The following is a 24562-nucleotide window of genomic DNA, read 5'->3' as shown; positions in this document are numbered from 1 at the left end:
TGTTGACCAGACGAGTTAGTTGAAAAGTACTGGAATCTGTTTAAGTTGCTTAGATTTCCCGAGGTCCAATTTTCTCTTTTTGTAAATATTTATTTTTAAAAAGTAATTCATAGAGCCATTTTCCTTTCTCCAACCCCACTTTTCCTATTGACTTCCCACTTCCTATTATTTTCAGTTGATAGTCTTTTGATTTGGACCTACTGAGTACCTACGATGACAGAATTAGCAAAAAGCATCTTCTCCCAAGAGTCTCTCCCCCAAACCCCATGAAGCTATAAAGAGGAGACAGCCCTTAAGTTCACACAAAGGCTGGGAAATTAATATATACATGAGCCTAAAGTAATTTAAAAGGAGCAATGAATTGGTAAAAATAAGCCAAGTATTTCCAAATTCTATAATTTTTTAGCTACTTTCCTATTCAATTATAAGTTTTGGGTGATAAGTTCAATAGACATAGTAAGTGCATTCTGTGTGTACTGAGTGACTACAGAACCCTGAAATTATGGTCCCAATAAGTAAAACAGAGTAGGATCATCTATCTGAAGTGAAGGAAAAGTGAGGCCCATCCTTCATGAGAAGTGATGTGCTGTGACCAATCCATGCTGTTGTGCCCTTGGTAGGTCTAGGTGATGGCTGAGTTGAAAAAAAGAGAGGAGCCTAGACTTGGGATTGTAGAAGCCAACTCCACAGATTTCTTCCAGAGCTCTTTGGTGGCCAGTCACATAATTGATCATCAAGGGATCTGTGAATAATCAGCCTAAAGTTTAATGTCTGTCATTCAGGAAGTAACATGAGGAGCAAGGGTTATAGGATCTAAGGAAAATTTTCCCTCTCAGATTTGAGCAAAAGAAACCAAAACTGGATATAAGGCAGTGGATCTGATGAGCACTTTACTAATTCAGATAGTAATGATTTCAGATTAAAATAATTAATTATTAGACCTGCTTGGCCATTTGAAAACAACCATATTAAGTTGAATTTTTCCCATTCAAGATAAAGAATTGTTTAATAAAGCCCTCTGTAAAGTAAAGTAGTTGAATTTTAATAAGTTCTGTTAAGTAAGTGACAATGCCCTTTTTATTGGCATTCAGGGACTTCTGGTATTACAGGATAAAAAACAGCTGAACTCAATACACGTGTCAAACTTACTTAGCATTAAAATTATTTATTCTGACAGTGGTTTGCCAATAACATCTGGGATGTTTTCTGGGTGTCAAAAGCCATTTTAAGATATTGTTAATGCTTTTTTTTTTTTTTTTAAGGAAACTTTGTTTTTAGAGAGAGAGGAAGAGAGAGGGAGAGAGAGGGAAACATTGATATGAGAGCAAAACATCACTCGGCTGCCTCTTGCATGTCCCCTACCAGGGACTGAGCCTGCAACCCAAACATGTGCCCTGACCAGGAATTGAACAGGCAACCTTTAAGTGCATGGGACAATGCCCAACCAACTGAGTCACACCAGCCATGGTGCTAATGCTTTTTAGGTGGCCAAGAGGAAGAGTTTGAACAGAACTCTGACCCTAAGAATACAGGCCATTTCCAACTTTCAAGCAGGTTGTGTTCTAAAATGGTTGATTGTAAAAGACTTGTCTGGCACTTAAGCTTAATTTTTCCAGAGAGATGGTGCACAAGTAGAAGCCCTAAGCCCAGTGGCTTTGAATAAAGGATGAAGGTCCAAGTGCCTCAGTGGACAGAGGCACATGAATTCTGAAGCCCTGCATTGTGCCACCCCTGCCTAACCCTCCTCCATCCTCATTCATAAGGCCCTTTCCCTCTAGCTCCACCTAACAAACTCCTACTAATACTTAGGCTCTGGTTCCCTTATTCATTACTCTTTGTAGGGTCTAAGCCAAACTTGACCCCATAGATTGTGGATTCCAACAGCAACACCAAGTACTTCCCTTCTCAAAATACTTTATTATGATGACTAGTTTAGTCATCTGATTTCTTTGTAGGCCTGAAGACTGGCACAGTAAAGGAAGGCAGTGATGAAGAGGACAGGTTCTAGATTGCCTAGATTAAATCTTGGTCTCTCTCCTTTATTTGCTGGTCAAGTTGTTTATCACTTTATACCTTAGTTCTCTCATCTGTAAAATGACACTGCCTTTCTCACAAAGTTATTGTGAGTGTGAAATGAGATCTTATATATGCATATATATCTGTATGTATATGTCTTTATATACACATATGTGTATGTGATATATATAGTTTAAGTGCATTAACTGCTCCAAAGGAAATAAGTTCTTCGATAAACTTAGATGCACACATAATGGATGCTTGCTAAAGGCAAACTTTTTGCTGTTTTCTTTTTCTTTTCTTTTTTACGTTTTAAATTTATCTTTATTGTTAAGAGTATTACAGGTATCCCATCCCCCCCCCAGTTGATCCCCTCCACTTCCCTCCCACCCCCTTCCCAGGCCTTCACCCTGTTATTAACTGTGTCCATGGGTTATGCATATAACTTCTTTGGTTAATCTCTTCCCACCCTCCACCCCCTTCCCTCTTTCCTCTGAAATATGATCGTCTGTTGCATGCGTCAATGTCTCTGGATCTATTTAGTTTGTCAGATTCTTTTGTTCATTAGCTTCTTCTTAAAGACGACCCTTCAACTTTTCCTGTAGTGCTGGTCTGGTGGTGATGAACTCCTTTAGCTTTTCCTTGTCTGAGAAGCTCTTTATCTGACCTTCAGTTCTAAATGATAGCTTTGCTGGGTAGAGTAATCTTGGTTGTAGTTCCATGTTTTTCATCACTTTGAATATTTCTTGCCACTCCCTTCTGGCCTGCAAAGTTTCTGTTGAGAAATCAGCTGACAGTCATATGGGTGTTCCCTTGTAGGTAACTAACTGTTTTTCTTTTGCTGCTTTTAAGATTCTCTCTTTGTCTTTAACCTTTGGCATTTTAATTATGATGTGTCTTGTTGTGGGACTCTTTGGGTGTCTCTTCTTTGGGACTCTCTGTGCTTCCTGGACTTGTAAGTTGATTTCTTTCCCCAGGTAGGGGAAGTTTTCTGTAATTATTTTTTCAAATAGGTTTTCAATTTCTTGCTCTCTTCCCCTCTGACCCCAATAATATGAATGTTGGGCCTCTTGAAATTGTCCCAGAGGCTCCTTATGCTATCTTCATATTTCTGGATTCTTTTTTCTTTTTGCTCTTCTGGTTGGGTGTTTTTTGTTTCATGTTCCAAATTGCTGATTTGATTCTCAGCGTCCTCTACTCTACTGTTGATTCCATGTAAATTATTCTTCATTTCAGTTTCTGTAGCCTTCATTTCAAATTGGTACTTTATTATGTTATCGATTTTCTCAGTTATTTCCCTAACAGTATGCTTAAACATCCTTATAACCATTATTCTGAACTCTCTATCTGTTAGCTTGCTTGGATCTATTTCATTTAGTTCCTCTTCTAGAGATTTAGTCTTTTCTTTCCTCTGTGACATGTTTCTTTGCCTCCACATTTTGGCTGCTTCCAGGTGTTTGTTTCTATGTATTTGGTAGAGCTGCTATATCTCCTGAAATTTGTAGAGTGGCTTTGTGTAGTAGGTGTCCTGTAGGGTCCAGTGGCTCAGACTCCCCAGTCACCTGAGCTGGGCCTTCTGGGTGCTCCCCTGTGTGGGCTGTGTGCACTGTCCTGTTGTAGTTGAGCCTTGGTTGCTGTTGGCATCAATGGGAGGAGTTGACCCCCAGGCCAATTAGCTGTGAGGACCAGCTGCAGAGCTGCAGTGCTGGAGACACCCTTATGGATCAGGATTTACTTCAGTGGAGCTTTGGTGTTCACCAAGTGCATCCCTTGAGTGTCATTCGTGGATGTGGTAGGGTTATAATCCAGTGTGGTTGAGTCTGAGCCCCAGGTGCACTGTCTCTGGGGCCTCCTGGGAGGTAAAAAGTTAGCCTGTGCCAGTGCCTTGCTCAGGGCCACCCAGCATGAGCTACACAGCAAACCGTAGTTGGCTGCTACTTGTGCTGGGCTTGGAGGTGTCCAGGACAGGCCAAGCTATGAGCCAATGCAGGCTGCCGCTAGTGCCAGGCCTGGGGCCACTTATCAAGCTGTATGGGGCACGCTGTTGCTTTTTTGAGATATTTTAGAAAAGTCCTAAGCATGAGGCTTGAGAGGCCACTTGCATAGAAAAGCCCCTAAAAATGGCCTGGATGAGCTGCAGGTGGGGAGGGGCGGGGTCTCCAGGAATCATGGGGCGGGGCCAAAGGTGTGAGTCAGGTGCTGGATATTCAAATATGGCACCTGCCTGCTGGTGTGTGAGGAGAGGATTCGCCAAAGGAGCCGGGGCCTCTGCCAGCCCTTCTGCCTGGGAGAAAGCTGCTCCTCCACCCCTCACCCGGATCTGAGGCAGGTTAGTTTCTCCCCAAGTGTCCCAGATCCTTTCAAGCTGCTGCCCGGTGCTGGGCTCAGAGGGAGTGCATCTGAGTGAGTCCGTGCGCCCGCCCTTGAAGAGGAGCTGCTGGGGCTCCCACATCCTCTGCAACCCTCAGGGACAGCTCCTGCTGGTTTCACAGCCTGGAGTTATGGGGACCTCTCTTCCTGGCCTGGAGCCCTGGGCTGGGGGCCTGCTGTGGGGCTGGGACCCCTCCCTCCTCCAGGAAACCTCAGCTGCCGAGATTCCCTTCTGGGTTTCAACCATGGCACCGGGTGTAGGCCCATGGCCGCGTCTCTGATTCAGCCCCAATCCGCCTGCATCTCTGTCCTTCCTATCGCTCTTGGTGCTGCTTCAGTTCCCTGGTTGTAGGGCTTCTGTTCAGCTGGATTTCAGGATGTTCTGAGTGATGGTGGTTCTGTATTTTAGTTGTAATTTTGATGTGGTTGTGGGAGGAGGCGGCTGCAGCCGTTACCTATGCCGCCATCTTGTTTCTCCCTTATTTTTCTTTTTTAAACAAGGTATTCCTAATGCTATTTTCCTGGGGCAACTTTCTTCCCCCCACTCACACCACTCATTGGCTTGATAAAATTAGAGTCCCAAAATTTTTAAATGTCAATACTATGTTTGCTCCTCATTTGCTCATTTTCCCCCGATCTGTGTACCCTTTAGGTGCAACGAAAAGTGCAGAAGTGGGCAAAGGAAATATTACATCATAAAACCTGTTTTCCAGTTAACTCCTAGGGATCTTTTGCTTATTGGTGTATAGTTGCTCACAGCTCTTTAGTCCTTCTCTGTTTTGGAGCCCTTCCTGTAGAGGCCACTAGCTGGGAAGTCCAGTGCAAAGAGGCCTGAGCATCAAGTTCAGTAAAGACAGGACTGTAGCAAGCAATCAAATTAACTCTTATGCAATGCTCTCAAGCTGCCAAAAAAAGAAGAAAAAAAGTTGTCCTTTTTTGAATCACTAAATGCATTTTAAAGGCAAAACTACAAATTAGTGCAGTGTAGGTTATATGACATTTTTTAAAGGTCATTGGAGATGACAAAACAAACAGCCTCCCATTTTCCTGAGCCCAAAGATTTTGTGCAAACATTGTGTATGAAAAATCAATAAACATCATACCTTACCACTAAATTTTCTAAGGATGTACTTAGTACTTGGTATCGCCAGGCTTTAGAGGATTTACTGTCATTTTGATTATCAGATGAGTCATTGGGCTTCTTGCTCCCTCAGAGGCACTTTGTTATGACTCAGTGCAAAGTACTGAAAAAGCGCTCTGGCTTCCAGGCTTCAGGAAGTTAGTGGTGTCCAGGAGGGGGTTGCAGTGGCTCTTGCGTTGGCATGAGGCTTAATTGACTCTTTTGATATAGCCTGAGATAGAACCCGCACCTCCCACTGCTGCTTGGAAGACGTCAGCCTTACGCAAAAAAAGCATCTGCTAATGAATCCTGCATCTCATTCAACCTGCTCTGGGAATAGCAGCCTTAGCCATCCTTAACTAATCCAACTGCTTCCCATTTCCCCGGGTGCTCAGCTTAGTGCTGAGAAGAGATTTGCCTCTTGCTATTGTCAGGTCAAACACTAAGACTGTGTCCATGTTAGAACTTATAGAAGGTAAGTTAAATGCATCATTGCTCTCCCTTTTGGAAAATGTTTATTATGCACCCTCAAAAACGTGTGTGTCTCATTGCTACTTCTACTTCACTGCCTGTGTATGTAAAACATGTAAAAATGTTGTCATTTTTATGGGTAAAATAATGGTGACCTTATATATCTTTATAAAGTATATCTTTAAGTGTTTTTTAATGTTACTCAGAGAAAATAATTGCTTACTTGAGTTCTGTGGCTTTGATTCAGTTTAGTGATAATGTTGTATAAGTCTTAATAATCAGGTAAAATTCCAGTGATTTAAATCTTTTAGAAAGCAGCTTTTATTTTTCAACAGTGGTAAGGACTGGACAATCAGTGAGGAGATCCTGAGTGTCTGTGCCAATTACTTTGTCTTGTTAAAGGCAGGTCCTTTAAGAGTTTAGATGAGGGAGATGTAAAGGGCAGGAGTGGATACAGGAGCTTCTAGAAGTGAGTTGTTAAAGATAAAAATTCAGTGATTTAATTTAATAAGTCACTGAGAATATCACTTGAGAACTGTGTTAATATTGACTCCTACTGGGTGGTACGGGGAAGCTAAAGAATTAAGGATGAATCCCACTAAAAATGCCCCAGGGCTTTAACCACATTCCCCAGATTTCTATCGGCACAGTTAAAGACATCATTAATAAACTCATCAGGAAAGTTGTGAAAAGTATATTTTAAAAAATTTTATGTAACCTGCTGCTTTATTAAGCACTGGATTAACAAAACAGTGAATTTCTGAAGAAGGTTATTTCCTAAAGGTTTTTTTCAGGACCACAGATAAAAAGATATCTGGAATTTTAGCCAATGTTCCTCTATAACTATTTATTTCTCAGAGACTTTGATTTGTCATGAAACTTCTTTAACATGACATTTTCCCTTCTGTGATTCTTTGTACTTCTAGTTAATGGAACCCCTGGTAGTCAGCTCTCCACTCCACGCTCTGGCAAGTCCCCAAGTCCATCACCCACCAGCCCAGGAAGCCTGCGGAAGCAGAGGGTAAGGAAATAAACAAGCTCCTTGCTTCAGATCTGTATGTACCTTGGTCCAGAATGGCATGGATCCAGCAAATAGCTCTCTCATAATAGCACTTTCGTCTCTAAGTAATAACCAGGCAAGCAAGGGCAGGATATGACAAAATGTGGGTCAGTTGTTATGGCCATATTTTCTCTTAGCTAGAACTTAGTGCTTTTACTTTCTCTGTGAACCTGTCTAAACCTCAGCTCTGAGGATAAACAATTGCTTCACTTTTTAACACCCTACTCTTTTTGTCCTGAATTACGAAGACTTTACTGGCACTGACTTTTAAGCTTCCTTAGTTTAACAAGCTTCATTAGACATCATCATTGATCATCAATCAGCCTTCCTTAGGAAGGAGGAGAAGTGCCATTGTTAATGGAGGGATGGGCCAGGGTCAGGAGTTTCTTTATGGAATAGAATGGTGTTCCAGAGTGGCTTAGGGTCCATGGAGAAGGGGGTGGGTCCATATGACATGTGTTTTTGTGTATGAAACTCACATCGAGCACCTTGTTTTTCTTCACTACCTGAGTTTAATTTTTAGCTTCTTATGTAATGATGGAGAAGTTACTTGGCTTGGATACCAAAGTTTAAAAGTTGCTGAAAACAATGTTAGCTTCTCCATGATAAGGAAGGGGAATGGAAGAACTACTGTTTTTATCCCTTTACAACAGGGTGGGGAATGTCCAGCCCTTGAAATCATTTGGCCTGGCCCTGCCAAGGCAAGCACAGGCAGGACTCAAAACTCATTAAGTCTAGTAGCTTTTTTTCATAGCTAATTTTTAAGTTAATAATTTTGAATGGCCCGAGAATGATATTATAAATATCCAAATGGCCCTTGGTAGGAAAAAGTTTCCCCACTTCTGCTTTATGACCTGCACTGTTTGTCTTTTCCAGTAAAACCAAGGCAAGACCAAAAAGAGTGAGAAGGGGAGGAGGGGGAAGGTGCAGTGGAGGAAATGGAAGGCTTTTCATTGTTCTGATTTCACAAGCAAGGTGGGAGGAACACAGGCGCTTAGGAAGTTTTATCATCATGCTCACTGAATATTTTAATAAGCAAGGGCTTGTTGGAGTCTTTCGACATCAAAGACTAGACTCTTGAACTTAGCCTCTATTAAGTGTTTTAAAATGAGACTTTTAAGTTCCGTAAATTTAAACTATAACCAAGATGGAAGCTCCTCTGTTCAAACTTCCTCCAAGGTTGTGTTCACACAGCACTGTCTAAAGTGAAGGCAGTGGAATCAATCAGTCCCTAGACCCTTTGAAGCCTATGTCACCAAATATCAGGTTGTATTGCCTTTCTCTACTGATGCTCCTGGTATCAGGTTTGGCTTGTTTAGATTATTTGATGAGGCCTGGGGTTTGGCACCAGGTCCTTCACTAAATAGCTGTGTTATCCTGGGCTTCGGTTGGGAAAAAAAAAAAAAAAAAAAGGAGATAGAGAGAGAGAGAGAGAGAGGCAGGCTCTTCCCAGATAGAAAACCCAATAATTCTATTTCAGTTCCTTCCAAGTGTTTTCAGTATGGTTTTCTTCTTGGCCACAGTCTAATTTGGCATTTTAAAGTACAGGAATCATTAGTGAGCTACTGAAAAGAATTGGCCAAATTAATTTAACCTGTTAAATGTCTATGCTTGAGTGGAGGAAGAAGTAGTAAGGTGATTTTTTTTTTTTTTTTGTAAATATTACCCAGCTAGGTCCCCATCAATAGGAACAACCATTAGATATAGCACAGAAAGGGCCCTCTTTCATAGAACAGTCTCTCTTTTGAAGTGTATACTTTGGAGAGTACACCTGGCATAAAAATTCCTCTTCATCCTTTGAACTTATTAAACTCAGATTCAGGATGTTCATGCTTAGTGTTTGAGATTACATTAGAATGATTGAGAATCTCTGCCATAGATCTGATTTTCTCTCCCTGCTTGCTTACTGGGGACATAAAGCTCTTTGCTTAACCATCCCTTTGTTTGCAGAATGAGGCTTGAATTTACTTTGCTCTCTGCATTCTCTACATTACTATTATTTTGTCCAACTGAGACAGAAGATTTCATGCAGTTGCTAACAGCTTGTGGCCAACAGTTTATATAATTAACATTGTCAGCACTTGGAAACTGATTACAGGGGATGGTTGTCTTCATTTTGGCATTTCAACTAATAATGCAAGAACCATACCTGAGAGGGAAAAACAAATCTCACTTGTTTTAGAGATAAAAGGTTTATCATCATCTGAAAACATTTAATATGCACATATTGTTCACAGAGAACTGAATAATTCAGAGTTAGCTCAGTTTCCAGGCTTTTGAATTCAGGCCATAAATGAACGTCCTCCATTCATGTACCATGTCAGTGGATGGGTACATCTCCAGTTGCTCTAGCAAGAGAAGCTTTCATCTGGATGTGGAGTCAACTGCATCAGATAACCCCTCTCAGTTAAAATGGGCCTCTAATATCCCTAAAAACTGATCCTGTTTCAAATTTGGTTAATGTTCTTCTCAGATGGTTGGCTGTACTCCTATGCAGGAAATACTGAAATAAGTGAAAGATGGCAAGTGCTAAAAGAAGACATTTCAATGAATAAATTAACTCTTTTTTTGCAAACTGGAAAGCAGAAGCTACTTCTATTTTTCCTTCTCTGTTGCCTAGCAACATGGCCAGGAAAACTTGGCTGTCTCCCAAACACACACACAGACACAGACATATACTCACACTTCCTACCTGGTTTTAAAACACAGGAACATGCCCAGCTGGCGTGGCTCATTGGTTGAGTGTCCACTCATGAACCAGGGGATCTCTGTTCAATTCCGTCACTGCACATGCCCAGGTTGTGGTCTCATCCCCAGGAGGCGGCTGCTCAGTGACTCTCTCATCATTGATGTTTCTATCTCTCTCTCTCCCTCTCCCTTCCTCTCTTTGAAAATAATAAAAATATATTAAAAAGAAAAACAAAAAACAAAACCCAGGAACGTAAGTTGTTTTTTTAAAGAAATACTGTTTTTTTGGTTTTTTATTTATTTACTTATTTAAAATATATCTTTATTGATTTCAGAGAGAGGAAAGGAGAGGGAGAGAGATAGAAACATCAATGATGAGAGAGTCATTGATCGGCTGCAGCCCGCAACCCAGGCATGTGCCCTGACCAGGAATCGAACCCTGATCGCCTGGATCCTAGGTCGATGCTTAACGGCTGAGCCACACCCGGCCAGGCTTTTTTTTTTTTAAAAATATATCTTTATTGATTTCAGAGAGAGGAAAGGAGAGAGAGAGAGACAGAAATACTGGTTTTTTTTAAATAAATATTGAGACATTTGACCATTTTCTTCACAAATAAGAAAATCTGTATTTTCATTCATATTATGATAATCTGATCAGTTTTTTCCTTCCTTTAAAATAATATTTTTATGTTATTTCTCTTGTTATTTTAGAATAGTTATATACAATAAGAGTCCACATGCCAGATATTTTTCTTTACAAAAATATTGGTGGCAATGTACCAAGCAACCTCCCCGTTTTTATAAAATAGTTATTTAAATTGATGTCTAGAAGCATTTGACTGATCACAGAAGCAAATCATGGAGGACCTTTTCCATCCATGAACTTTTTTGGGTCCCATTTTTTAATATATCAGAAAGAAATGTGCTGTGTAGGTTGAATGAAGCTTCCCATTATACTCCCACATTGCTGACTTTTGTAGATTATCTGATCACTCAGATGATGTGAGGAGTGGGTGGTACAAAATAGGAAAGAAGCCAGGATTCTAGACACTGCAGATCTGCACTGGTTGCCTGGCTACCAATAAAGAGAGATCTCATGGCAGAAAGGAGTGGAGGTGAGAAAAGGAGAGGTGATAGGTGAGTGGCTGGGGAACTGGGGAAGAATATTGGAGGGGTGAGCCAAGTTGGCATTCATTCTGTCTTTCAAACATAAAATTTGAAAAGGCAATGTTTATTGGGTTTATGTGATATGCAAATGCAACACTTGAGTTGCTGGTCTGGGACCAGAATTTGCTGAATGCCAGCTGGGGCTCCTAATAAATTATTTTGTAGAGTAAGCATATTCCTTTTCTACCCCAAATGGGAAGTAGATGTTCAAGGAAGAATTGCCTAGATACATAGAACCAGGGTTGGCACTGACAGACCTCAGGGGCTGTAAAACATAACTGGATATGAAAGAAGGTGAAAATTCATGAGCAGATCAAGTCAACAAGGCAAAATGAGCACCATTCTGTTTATTTAGATGGTTTCTCAACTATTATCTTTCCTCTTATCTAAATTTGGTCACTCTAAAAGGTCGAATGACATTAGGCACCAAGTGTGCTCATTCAGTGTTGCTCCACTCCTAAGAGCCACAGGGCACTGATGAAATCCAAGTAAACAAATCTATACTGCCCTTCATCTTACAGGACCTGTACCGCCCCCTCTCTTCAGATGATTTGGATTCAGTGGGAGACTCAGTGTAAAAGAGACAATGGCGCAATGTGTATGGTTTGTGATTGGGTGAAGGTTACATATTTTTAAGCAAAAGTCTAACAGCAAAATACACAAAAGAGTTTTGCATACTTTGAAATTGTGAAGCCGAAGTCATATAAGAGTAAATATACAGGCATTTTATATTCGTGATGTTAATCCTTGAAGGAATTTTTCTTTTTATATCTCCTACATTAGTTGGGGGATGTTGAACACAAACTCGCTCCATTGCTGAGGTTTTTATGCAAGGCCTGGCTCCAGGTGAATTTCAAATATGGACTCAATATTGAGTATAAGAATATGCTAATCACGTAGCGATACAGAGTCATAATGTCTGTAGCTGGAGTTTTTATTTTAATCACAAGTAGACAGATACAATTTTTCTGTATGCTTGGTCAAGCAGATTAAAATGGCAGTAAAATATATTTTTTCTTTTAAAAAAGTTAAATTCTTTTTAAAATTTAGATTGCTGATTTTTAAAGTACTTTTATTGCAAAATAATAAAAGTGGTCAGGTAGATTTTTTCTTCCTAGTCAGTAGATGAAGCTACTTATCGTTTTGTGGGTTAATATAATTGAGGGACAACACCCATATCAAGGACGCATCTTGTGAAGACTTTAACATTATGCATTAGAAAATTTCCTTGTTTTTGTTGTTGAGCAAATTTAATTTTTAAAATTATTTTATTTTAAACAGTTTAAATATAGCTGAAACTAAACACTAACATGAAGAACTATAAATTATATAATTCCTCTCACAACCATATATGTAATTTTTCAAGTTTGTAAAGCCTGAAGCTAGGAAACTTTGTTTTTAACACAACAGACACAAAAAAATTGTATCTGGACTTCTTCCAAAAAATCAATTTGAAAAGCAAAATTCTTTTAGCAGACCCCAAATATGCAAACCTCCATTCTAATAAATCCTGGATCTTGCTAGTGTCTTGGAAATTTTCATATGCAAAACTCCTTTTGTGTTAAACCAAGTAAGTCTATGATTATAACTCATTGTTAACATTAACCTGCTAATTCTGCTCTTCTAGTCTTCTCTTTAAAAATTATGGTCAGCTTTTCTTAAACATAAAATAATTATTTTTAAATCTGAATGTTAAAGTAATTTAATGTTTATGGTCTGTTGTATTTAAGCCATATCCTAGTGATCATTTAGTTTTGCTAACCACTAACAATTTAAGACTTGTGAAGCATGGTTTTAATATTCTACAGCCTTGACATATCTCAGTAGGTGATAAATTAAAAATGTATGATGCCATTTGGAGGCTTTTATTTGATTCCTCCCCCCCAAATTTACTTGAAAATGAATTTTAAAACAAAATGTTTTATTCAAGATGGAGAGAAATTCAGTTGTCTTATACTGTTTAAAATGTTACTAATTTAACTCCTTGATAAATTGCACAACTATCAAATTTTACCATCTGGTTTATAGTTACATATGTTACCATTTCACTTTCCAAGTGAATAAAATATTCCAACAAAAAAAAAAAAGAAGAGAAAAGAAAAAAAGAAAGAAAAAAAGTCCAGGCAATCCAACGGCATTTGAAAACTTAGCCTTATAATAATTAGTGCCTCATTATCCTGTCTATTGGAGAGAAAGACACTTCTCTGGCAGGTTATTGGAGAACCACAAACTGAACCATTCCATCTTGAAAGAAGAGTTCATAATAATACCTGTTCCAGACTTCATGTTATAAAACTGCTTCCAACAGAAAGGAACAGAGACTCCTGCTGAGATCAAAAGGCTGCTTTGTTTTAGCTGAAACAGTAAACATCTGTGAAGTTGCCTCTGCTGGTGTCTGTTCTAGTTATGTCTTTGTAAAAAGCATTACTTAATACAGTTGAGTCCACAAAAGATTAGTATGTATTTAACTGAACTGTCCAAAATGCAAAGACGGCAGTGGAGCAGTTAACTAAATCTGGTGGCGTCAGATGGTCCAGAACAAAAATAAATTCCAATAATTTTTAACTTCCTTGCACTGTCAATCTTATGGACAACTACTGCTTAGAAAGGTCCAATAAATGTTATTTGTCCTGGATAAGTGGCAGATATTACCAACTGATATGAAGTCCATGACCTTGTTTAGACATGGCAAAAAAACAAAAAATAAAAATAAACTGGACTTGTACTAACTGACGATATCATGGCCAACTTTCCATTCAAGCAGTTCCAAGGGAAATGCTGTTCTAGGGCATTTAATCTTTTCAACATATGACTTTTATTAAAGGACTGTTCAGCAGCAATGTTTATCATTTACTTTTTGAAACTGAAGTCCCTTAGAGATTGAAACAGCACACCATTTATAGACTTTGAGATCTCTTTTATGCGGAGCATAATTCTATTATACTAAAGCAAAAATAAGTAAAAAATATTCTTAGGAGCAAACCAGAAGTTTTTAGTTCATCAGTAGAACCAAATTGATGATTTATAGGCAATTAAAATTTACTTACATATAGAATTCTTTTATTAAAAAAATAGACACTGAATTTTAAACTTGTTCTACTGAACAGGAGAAAACTCCAGCAAAAACATGCATTTTTGTCCTTATGGTAAACTTTAAATGTGCTAAAGGCTCTAGTTCAAAATTTGGTAGTTTTTCATTTGCACTCACTATTTTTTCTTAGACATCATAGAAAAGAATATAATAAATATTTCCCTGCTTTCAGTATTTTAGAAATGCAAAACCCAATAATATATCAAGTATAAAATTCAGTGTGAATTCAAAGGACTGGTTCTGAAAACCATGTGGCTTGTTTCTTCTTTGTCTTGCTTAATCAGTTAAGGGGGGAGGGGGGGAGCATCCACAATGTTTCTATACTGTCATAGGCTTTTAAAAAGTGTAAGGTCCACCCATCTGTACACATACCTGTGTTTATATATTGGCTCATCTAAATATTAAAAAATCAAATAAGATTTTCTAGAAACATTTTGAACCAGCATTTATATACTATATGTGTTCCCTACGTTACTCAGGAGGGATAATATCCACTGAAGATGTATACATGATTGGGCTCTTTTTAAAAAAATTAAAAAAACAATGAAGCCTAAGAGCCACGTTTCTTAATACAAATGAATGAAAATATAGAATAATATTCCTGAAAAATAATTCTATATATTTTAGCCATTGGACTGTTAATTTTTTTATATGTGGCCTTATATCTATACAGGTATGTGGGTGTTAATGTAAATTTACAGGGCTCAGTGTGTATATGGTTGTGCTTATATAAGTATTTGTGTGTGTGTGTGTGTGTGTGTGTGTGTGTGTGTGTATATATATATATATGCCATAAACAGTAACACATAGTATTTGTGACACAGTGTTCTAAGTTACTGGCTCTTGTGGAATTATATGTAAAACCTTAACCTTCATGTCATACATTATTACATGTGGCATATTATTTAGAGCATGTTTAAGTTCAAAAGTAGTTTGCTAAATTTGTATGGTAAAACAATTCCAAATAGTCAGATGTAGTAATTTCTTCTAAATTGAAATCCTGATAACACAAAAAAATAATTGAAATTTAGAAAAATCCAGTTTGTGTTAACTGTTAAATATAAGCACACATTAATATTTATATTGTTATGTCTTGATATTCAATTATTAAAATGAATACTATCGCAGATATTTCTCTAATGGGTATGTATTGATGACATGTAATGATTGTCAATCAATATTCACTAAAAATTAAATATTGTTTTATAGATTTGTGAGTAGATGAGTGTTATGTTGAAACATAAATATAAGAGAATCCAAACTATATTCAATTTAAACTAAGTTTAATAACAAACCCAGATAACTTATAAGGCAATTTTGTATGTTCTTTCAAAACACTATTCTAAACTGTTGACGTATTTTCAGTAGTAACCTTACTATACTTGCAAAAACAGCCTAACTTGCTATATGTGTGTATATATCTATATAAATATATACACATGTAAAAATGTTAATTGAATGAATTTACTATATATGCATGCCTTTGCCTACTTATGCATATTTTCACTAGCCTTACTAGCATCTCTAATTGTGCATGTTAGTGACAACTGTATTTGACTGATATATCCTACAGAAGTATAGTGTGAAAATTAGAGATGTATTTAATTCAATATACCAATTGCTTGATGCAGTTTGTTATACTGTCATCTAAAAATTATTTGTAATTTTATGCCTGTAATGCATGTGGAAAAGATAGGAAATCTGAGGGCCTAGCTATAATTTTTATGGGTGCATGACATATAGTGTCTTTAAAATGTGGTTCACTTTAGTAAAGATGATGAATAATTCCCAAGATAGTATAAATGATGCGTGTAATACAGGAATGTTTGTATTATATATGGCCATAAAATGTCCTTAAAGCCAGGATAGTAGGTCTGAAAGGTCATAGGCAAAGAACTATGGAAGTCAGCTTTTCTGTGATCTGTTTTTTGAGTTCATATTCATCAATGACAAGGCACTGAATTTATTTCTTCTATGGACATTTAACTTCAAAATACACCATGAATGCTGTAAATTTAGATACAATTTTTATAAAATGGTTGACATACTTTCTATTTACAGTTTGACTTGCTTGGATGTTTATTCTCTTAGAACATTTTGTATTAAATATTTTAAAAATCCACCAGTTGAGGCCATCAGCAGAGTTTTACAGAGGTAAATAATGAAACATTTCATTGAACTACCCAATTTTGAAAGTTCCATCACTTTGTGCTGTGGCTTCCTTTTATAACATTGTACCTTGTGTTTCACACTGGATCATGTTATTCCTCTCAAAGTTGTGACACCACCTTAGAATAACTATATAATAAACAGGAAAAAATACCTATGTTGTTCAGTGAGTTTCTTTCAGAAAACTTGATAAGTAGACATTGAAATTGAAATAACTATGTGGGGGGAAGGGTTACTTTCACAATCATATTTGTGGTGTTCTTGCGATGTAATTATCACCAGCAAGTGATACTTGAGATACTGCAGAATGACATCATATGACATCTGAAGCATACAATACTGACAATAACAACAAGATAAGAAGACTATCTGATGAAGAATTCTGTTTCAGTTGATTTTATTGAAGTCATTAATACATTTTCCTCTCTGGGATTCCTTAAGGGTGAATTTGCCAGACCTTGGCAACTGGTTGAAAGAAATTAACATATGTTTTTGAAATATATTAGCTGTCTACTGGGCTTGAAGGCATTTTTCCAAGGTCACCTAATTTGCAGGGGGACAAATGTGCATGTGTATGCATGTACATGTATGTATACGCAAATTATTTTAAAAGCACTGAATAAATAAGTACATAAAATAAATATATTAAAAAATCAAGAATAACATTAATAAAATACTGGATTACTCAATTTAAATTCAGAACAAAAGTGCACAATGTGTTTCATTCATAATATGGTGTGGGAGAAAATAAAATTCTACTGGCCTAGTTAGGAAAAATATTTTACATTAAAATTATTATAGAAGTCCAGAATTCTGGTTTTAAATCTATTTTTACCAGGTTCATTTTAACCTTGAAATCACAGTTTACTTTAACTGGTTCTCTTTATTATTTCCTTGATAACCTAAATGTAATCAATGCCTAAAACAATACTAGTAGGAGGAATGTTCACAAATTTATAATTCCCAATTGTGTAATAGAGTTTAAAATAAAATGTAGCAGATGCCTGGAAGAGTAGTGAGCTCCCTTCATCACAGATTGGGAAGCACATTTAAGGAGGCAATTATGGAGGGAGTCATTTTATTGAGAGGGGATAAACTAGATGATTTCTTGGCCCCCTTGCAAACTATGATCAAATTAAGAGGAAACTTTTTTGTCCCTACCACCACCACTACCATGACAGTCTCTCCAAGACAATTGGTTCAGATTCTGAAATTTATGGATCCTGGCTTGGCAAGTAGAAGTGAAGATTGACTTCCTGATGCAACAAAGTTGTAACTAAATATATTTGTTTTTGAAATCTTGGCTCCAGGGTTTCACTAAAATAGATTTAGTGCCAGTATTCCCATTTTCATTTTCTTGTTCTCTAAGTAACCTAATTTCATGAATAACAGTTCTTCAGTCTTTTCAAACTTTAAGCAAATCTTTATGATAACATTTTGCATTTTTTTAGTATTTATTATTAGTTTTATACATGATTGCCTATATCAAAAACTTTATTTAGGCTAAACATACTATGAGGAATGCAGACAAAGGAACTCAGAAAAAAGGAGTTCCCTTTTTGCCTTGTTTCAAATAATGAAGCCTTATTAGTTATTGCAGATTGATAAGTCATCAACTTATTGTTCTATACTCACTTGGAAAGTTAATAAATGTATGGTTTTTCTATATGCAAATAGAATTCCATGGTTTTTAAACATTCTACATCAAGATTATGATTTTATTTTGTTATATGAGATCATCTTTAAAGATTCCGTAGACCTTGAATCAAGTCCAAATCACCAAGACAATTGTTTGAATCTGTTAAAAAAAAAATTTGGTTGTGTTTCCCTTATAAAGTTGAGTCAGTTGATTTCTAAATTTTTTTTTTTACAATTTTTCAAATTAGTATTTACAAAGTAATAACTGTATACCAATGATTTTCAAGTGGTGTGCCACAAGAATTTTTAAAACATGCAATACCTGACTATTTAGTCAGGGTTACTGACCTCTTTTCCCTTAGGTTGTCAAATAAAAAAATGACAGCAGCCAACACAACAATAGTTGTCCAGTGTGAATGAATCAAAATTATACCTTTTTTTTTTTTCAGATCAGCAAAAAATGTTTTTTGTGTGCTACAGAAGTTTAGTAATTAGTTTCTGTGTACTACAAGATGAAAAATGTTGAAAATCGTTTCTGTATACCAAGAGAAAATTCGAAGTGGAAATAATAATACAATTATCTAGCCAAAGCTAAAGTTGTCTGGTGATATTTTTCTACCTTGGTTAGATAAATTGGACCAATTAGGTATTTTTGAAACCTTTATTCAGCGTGGACCCCAGATGAGTGATACCATTCAAACAAATGGCAGGAGTAACATACAATTTATATTTAAAATGAACTGATTTTTACTACATAGTTGTCAGATACATCTTGGTAAAATGTGGTTAGAGCTGTTATGTCAGCTTTCTCACCTACTTCAAAAGGTGTGATATGTTCTCCATCTGTTATATGATCTCACATTAAATAGCTACATTTAGGATGTGTTCTTACTTAAGGCAGTGCTTTCATGAAGGTGTGCCATAAAAGCATCCAGGTGCCAGCAACTGCCCACCTGGTTCCCATTAGATATTCTTGGAGGTGATGACATTTCAAATGTCACAATATCTCATTGAGCAGCTAATTGCATTAAATTATAAAATAACTGTGTGTTTTGTAATCTACCTCCAGATGCCGTGAAATTAACAAACTGATTGAAGCAAACAAAATTATGTATACTATAAAATTGTTTATCTACTCAGAAAAATCAAATAAGTAAATTGATTTTATTTATAAGCATGCAAAAATATAAGCTGACTTTTCAACTTCTGATGGTCATAAATAAGAGTTGATTAATCTCATTGGGTTATTCTAAAGAACAAGAGTGTACACATTTTCCCTTTGCTGTTTTCAAAATCCTTCAATCAGATTTATGGGCAATAATCAAAATGTTCCAGCACTGTCTAAGTTAGTATATTTAGGATTAGTCACAAGAATACACAGAGCCATGCTCTTTACTAAATGACTTCAACTGGGAGAGAGAGCAAAAACGCTCGGTGACAAAAATCACAATCCCAAAAATAACAGGTGGAAAGGATTAAGGGTGTAATATAGATGACATTTTACATGATTTGAAACACCAACTTCCCAAGTACAGAACAGGGAGACATGGCACAACTGCGAGCTCATTGTAAGGCTAACACATTATGCTACTATCTAGAAGCCAATATGACTTTAATGTGCCATTAATATTTTACTCACAAAGAAGGAAGCTCTATCTTTCCCTGCTTTATGCTGGTCAGGATACACCTAGAATATTGAATTTATTTTGAGCACCAACTTTAACAAGATCTATTGACAACTGGAATGTGTCCACAGGATGGGAAGGGGTCATGGAGCCCTGTAAATGATGAACAGCAACAACATTGGCAACAACAACAAATCTGGGAATATTCAAATTGAAAAAGACAAGACAGAAGTGGCCATTAGCCTTTTCCAAATACCTGAAGTGCTGTCATAAGAAAAATGGATTAGACCTGTACTGGGTAGCTCCCAGTTGAGAGCTACGACCAATAAATTAAAAATGTAGAGGAACACCATTTCAACATAACCTAAGGAAGAAATTATTTTGCCTCATATTAACAGTTAAGGGGCTGCCTCAGGAAGTAATGTGTTCAGTGCTGGAGGTGTCTAAACAGAAGCCATTTGACTACATAGTTGGAATTTTTGTATTGGGATTTGGTTTCTGGATGAAAGTAGGGTAAAATAGGTAATATTTAAGGTCCATTCCAGTCCCTGTAATTCTTTGAATCCACGAATGATCATTGTTTTAGAAAAGTATATAATGTTAACTACCTTACTTCTTTGGGGAAGAGATAACACCATTAGAAATCTAATACATTTATTTTACTCTATTTGTGCATAATAAGTAAAATGAGGACTTTTAATTCTCAGCGTACACTATTTGTAATAAGTTTTTCTCTTAAAACTGTCAGTCATCTATCAACCTCACAGCATAAAATTTAAAATGACTTGGGGTACATTTTCAAAAACACAAATCTAAAGTTGAAAATAAACAATTTTAATGGCTTTGAGCATTTTTTTTTTTTTTTTTTTTTATGTGTCTCTTGGCCATCTGTATGTCCTTTTAGGGGAAGTGTCTATTTAGGTCCTTTGCCCATTTTTTAATTGGATTGTTTGTCTTCCTTTTGTTAAATTGCATGAGTTCTTTATATCTTTTGGAAATTAATCCCTCATCAGATGTATTATTGGCAAATATGTTCTCCCATACAGTGGGATCACTTTTCATTTCATTGATGGTTTCTTTGCTGATGCAGTCCCATTTGTTTCTTTTTTCCTTTGTTTCCTTTGCCCTAGGAGATGGACCAGCAAACATATTGCTATGAGAGATGTCTGAGATATTGCTGCCTATGGTTTCTTCTAGGATTTTTATGGTTTCACAACTTCCATTTAACTCTTTTATCCATTTTAAGTTATTTTTGTGTACAGTGTAAGTTGGTGGTCTAGTTTCATTTTTTTGCATGTACCAGTCCAATTTTCCCACTACCATTTATTGAAGAGACTGTCTTTACTCCACTGTATGCTCTTGTCTCCTTTGTCAAATATTAATTGAATGTAATGGCTTGGGTTGATTTCTGGATTCTCTGTCCTTTTCCAGTAATCTATAGGCCTGTTTTTGTTCCAGTACCAGGCTGTTTTGAATATAATGGCTTTGTAGTATAATTTAATATTTAGTATTGTGATCCCTCTGACTTTGTTCTTTCTCAAGATTGCTGAAGGTATTCATGGTCCTTTTTGGTTCCATATAGATTTTTGGAATATTTGTTCTAGATCTGTGAAATATGACATTGGTATTTTAGTAGGGAGTGCATTGAATCTATAGATTGCTTAAAGTCACTAATCATCAGAGAGATGCAAATTAAAACAACAATGAGGTATCACTTCACACCTGTCAGAATAGTTACCATCAACAAATCAATAAACGACAAGTGGTGGTGAGGATGTGGAGAAAATGGAACCCTAGTACACTGCTAGTGGGAATGCAAACTGGTGGAGCAACTATAGAAAACAGTATGGAGTTTCCTCAAAAAATTAAAAATGGAACTGCCATTTGACTCAGTGGTCCCACATCTAAAAGTATATCCTAAGAATCCTGAAACCAGTTAGAAAGAATATATGCACCCCTACGTTCATTGCAGCACAATTTACAATAGCTAAGATTTGGAAACAGCCCAAGTGCCAATCAATAGATGAATAGATAAAAAAGATGTGGTACATTTACACAATGGAATACTATGCAGCTGTAAAAAAGAAGGATCTCTTACCCTTTGAGATAACATGGAGGGCCCTAGAGAGTATTATACTAAGCAAAATAAGCCAGTCATAGAAAGACAAGTATCACATGATCTCACTTATATGTGGAATCTAATGAACAAAATAAACTGGTGAACAAAATAGGTTCAGAGACATAAAAGCATAGGACAGACTGATAAATCTCAGAGGGAAAGGGAGCGGGGGGGGGGGGGGGAGTAAAAAGAGATTAACCAAAGAATATATATGCATATATTCATAACCCATGGACACAGACAGTAGTTCTGTGAAGGCTCAGAGGGTGGGGGGAGTGGGTTGTGGTATGTAGAGTGTCAATGGTGGAAAAAATGGGACATTTGTAATATTTTCAACAAGGAATATAAAATAAATAAAGAAAAATAAATAAAAGAAAATAAGTAATTTTAAACATAAGCAAACTTATTTTAACTTTTTCTTTTTTTCTTTTTTTTTAAAGAGTTGAAAAATCTTTTGGGGTTTTTGTTCATAAGGCAGAGAAAACACTTCTGGCACTGTGGCAAGCGTTCAGGGCATCTGACATTTGGTGGCACTGTTGAAAAGCAATTCATTAGATGAGAAGACAGTTTAGTGAATAATAGCCAGCAAGTTTCTAGAATATTACAGTTTAAAATGTTTTAATATATTTGGGTCAGAGTTCTTTATTTAGTATCTGATGTTCTTATTAAAAGAAGAAGCTTTTGGAATTGAGTACATAAATTCTGGACATCTTTGGTAGGAAGCACACTACTTGTCTATTCTGATGCTTGATGAAAGAATGTGTCTTTGTATTCTAAAATTTAAACACCATATGACAAGACAGCACCTTCCATCCCAAACCACAATGTGTCTACATTATTAAACATTTGTGATGCTGCTGGAAGAAATTCAAGGAATAAGACCACCCAGAAGAGGAGGTCTACATTTTAGAAATTTTCTTATGGCTTTTCTACTCAGAAGACTATTATGTCTACAGCAAACACAGTGACAAGGGGGATAAATTATCTCACTGTTGTGGAAAACACACACCTTCCCCTCAAATGTGGTAATGTTAATGTTTACTTTTTCCAGATAATGACATCATAAATCTGTCTTGTCTCAGTCTCATATTCCAATATTATAAATATGAGGTTTTCAGGAACAGACATTCATAAAAGTCAGCAGAGCATGACTTAGAAGATCATACTTAACAATACCTTCAACAGGTTGTGACTACACAGTGTCACACTGAGAAAAAAACTTTCATGGTTACAATCTGAATCCCTCTTTCTAACCTGACATAGGACAAATGTATGTTGCTGGTCACAAAGGGAGGCTGGATGAGAGAAGATGGAAAAATAGCTCAAGTCACCAGGCTGATTAACAGGGGAGTCTAACGATATTAGAAAATAAAGGGAACACCAACAAATTTTGTGACTTTCAGAGGTTCCCTAGAGTAACCACAAAACTCCTAGAATGTCATATAAGGAAACAGGTACATTACTGCTGTGAATTTAACTTTTTAAAAAAATTTAGCTTTTATCCCAACTGGGTCAACTGTCAGCTTTGCTGAACTCATCCAGTAGAACATATTCATCTTAGCTGCAACCAGGAAAATGTTCTGTGGCAGTTTACTCAAATGGCCCTGCAGGAATTTAAGTAGCATTTCCCCAATTATATTAGTCTTTGGTGAAAATGAAAATCTTCGAATTTTTTATGCAAGATACTGTAGGTCATAGTGCAATTATATAAAACTTTTCTTCCCTCCTTGATGGAATGGGGAGGAAATTGAAGGGAGACAGGTAAGCAGAGGAAAAATAGGTCAACTTTGCTTCTCTCCACTTCTTTATTATTAATTCAACTACAGATGCTCTTTCCCTTCTCTCTGCTCCACAGACAGCCGGCACCATGAGCCAATGCCACCCCCTCATCGCCTCCTGCTCCCATCAGGCCAACCAAGTGGATAAAACCAGGGAAACAGAAGGAAGATCTTTTAGGACAAGCTGTGTTCACTATTTAGAAATAGCACTGAAATATGCAAATTGTTTTCTCAAGGAATAGGTGCAGAGATGGAAAAGTTCATTGTTCAAGTTCTGTCCCATAGCTGATCATAGAGTATTTAGTATTGTTGCATCCTCTGGGATTTCTAACATAGTAGTTACCCTGTTTGCTCTTATGGGTCTTGGATCAAAATACACCAAAAATACAAGAAATTACCAGGCATAGGTGTTTATTACTGCATTTGCCTCAGATCTATTGTGTAACATTTTACATATTGATAACCTGCTGAGTGCTTGTGTCTTTATCTCAAGGTGGAATCAACAAGTCCACCCTTAAACCTTTCTCAAAGGATGTAGTAAGGCTAAGTAACTTTTCTAGGCTATTTAATTAAAACAAACTGAAGAGAAATTTTTCTGTGGTAAGAATAGAAAAATGTTCCATGAGATCAGAATGGCACCATATTTGAGGCTCATATGCACATAGGCTGTGGGAGAGTGAGGTGAGATGCCTTAAATCTGCAATATTGAAACAGTGAGCTAAAGAATGCTAATTCTTAGTAAAAGGAATAAAAAGCCGTGGAACATCCAATTTGATGATGATTAGGCTGACACAGTTAACACAATCTATTATTGGTTAACAGGGTGGGAAGGAGATGTATTCCTAATTGAATAATCTAAAATCCTCCCTTTCTGAGTGTTAAGACCAGATCTTCCTTGGTGTGGGTGCAGTTATATCCCGGGATTCTGGGCTGGGCATATCACTTGGAGACTTGGGCACTCTGACCAAGTGTTTTCATTCTGTTTCTCTTCCCTTGCAGGGCTCTCAACATGGTGGCTCCTCTACTTCACTTGCATCCACCAAAGTCTGCAGCTCAATGGATGAGAATGATGGACCTGGAGAAAGTGGTGAGCTTGGGACTTGGTGTTTGAGGAGAAGGCTCAGCTCGGACAGGGGGCAGAGGATAGGCTGGCTAAACTTACTTCAGAAACTGTAAATTCTCAAGCAGAATAAAGTGGGCAAGACTAAAGCAGCATATAAGGGTCAATAGCAAAGGGATAGGATTGAATA

General features: G+C 36.9%; 1 protein-coding gene across 3 annotated transcripts in view; it reads left to right on the top strand.

The window, feature by feature from the left end:
• The window catches only part of DCLK1 (doublecortin like kinase 1), a 429374-nt gene that overhangs the window by 317674 nt on the left and 87138 nt on the right, over positions 1–24562 (top strand). For 2 of the 3 annotated variants that reach the window (XM_016197264.2, XM_016197267.2), the window contains exons 6-7: positions 6904–6998; positions 24312–24399. In XM_016197264.2, coding sequence (XP_016052750.1) covers positions 6904–6998; positions 24312–24399 — 183 coding nt within the window. Of the gene's footprint in view, positions 1–6903; positions 6999–11413; positions 14845–24311; positions 24400–24562 lie in introns of those variants that run through there. The other variant, XM_016197266.2, reaches the window with a different exon arrangement.

This window comes from Miniopterus natalensis, chromosome 2 (assembly GCF_054644295.1).
Source record: "Miniopterus natalensis isolate mMinNat1 chromosome 2, mMinNat1.hap1, whole genome shotgun sequence".
NCBI lineage: Eukaryota > Metazoa > Chordata > Mammalia > Chiroptera > Miniopteridae > Miniopterus > Miniopterus natalensis.
Note: the sequence above shows the minus strand (reverse complement) of the source record. Positions and strands in the feature narration are given on the sequence as shown.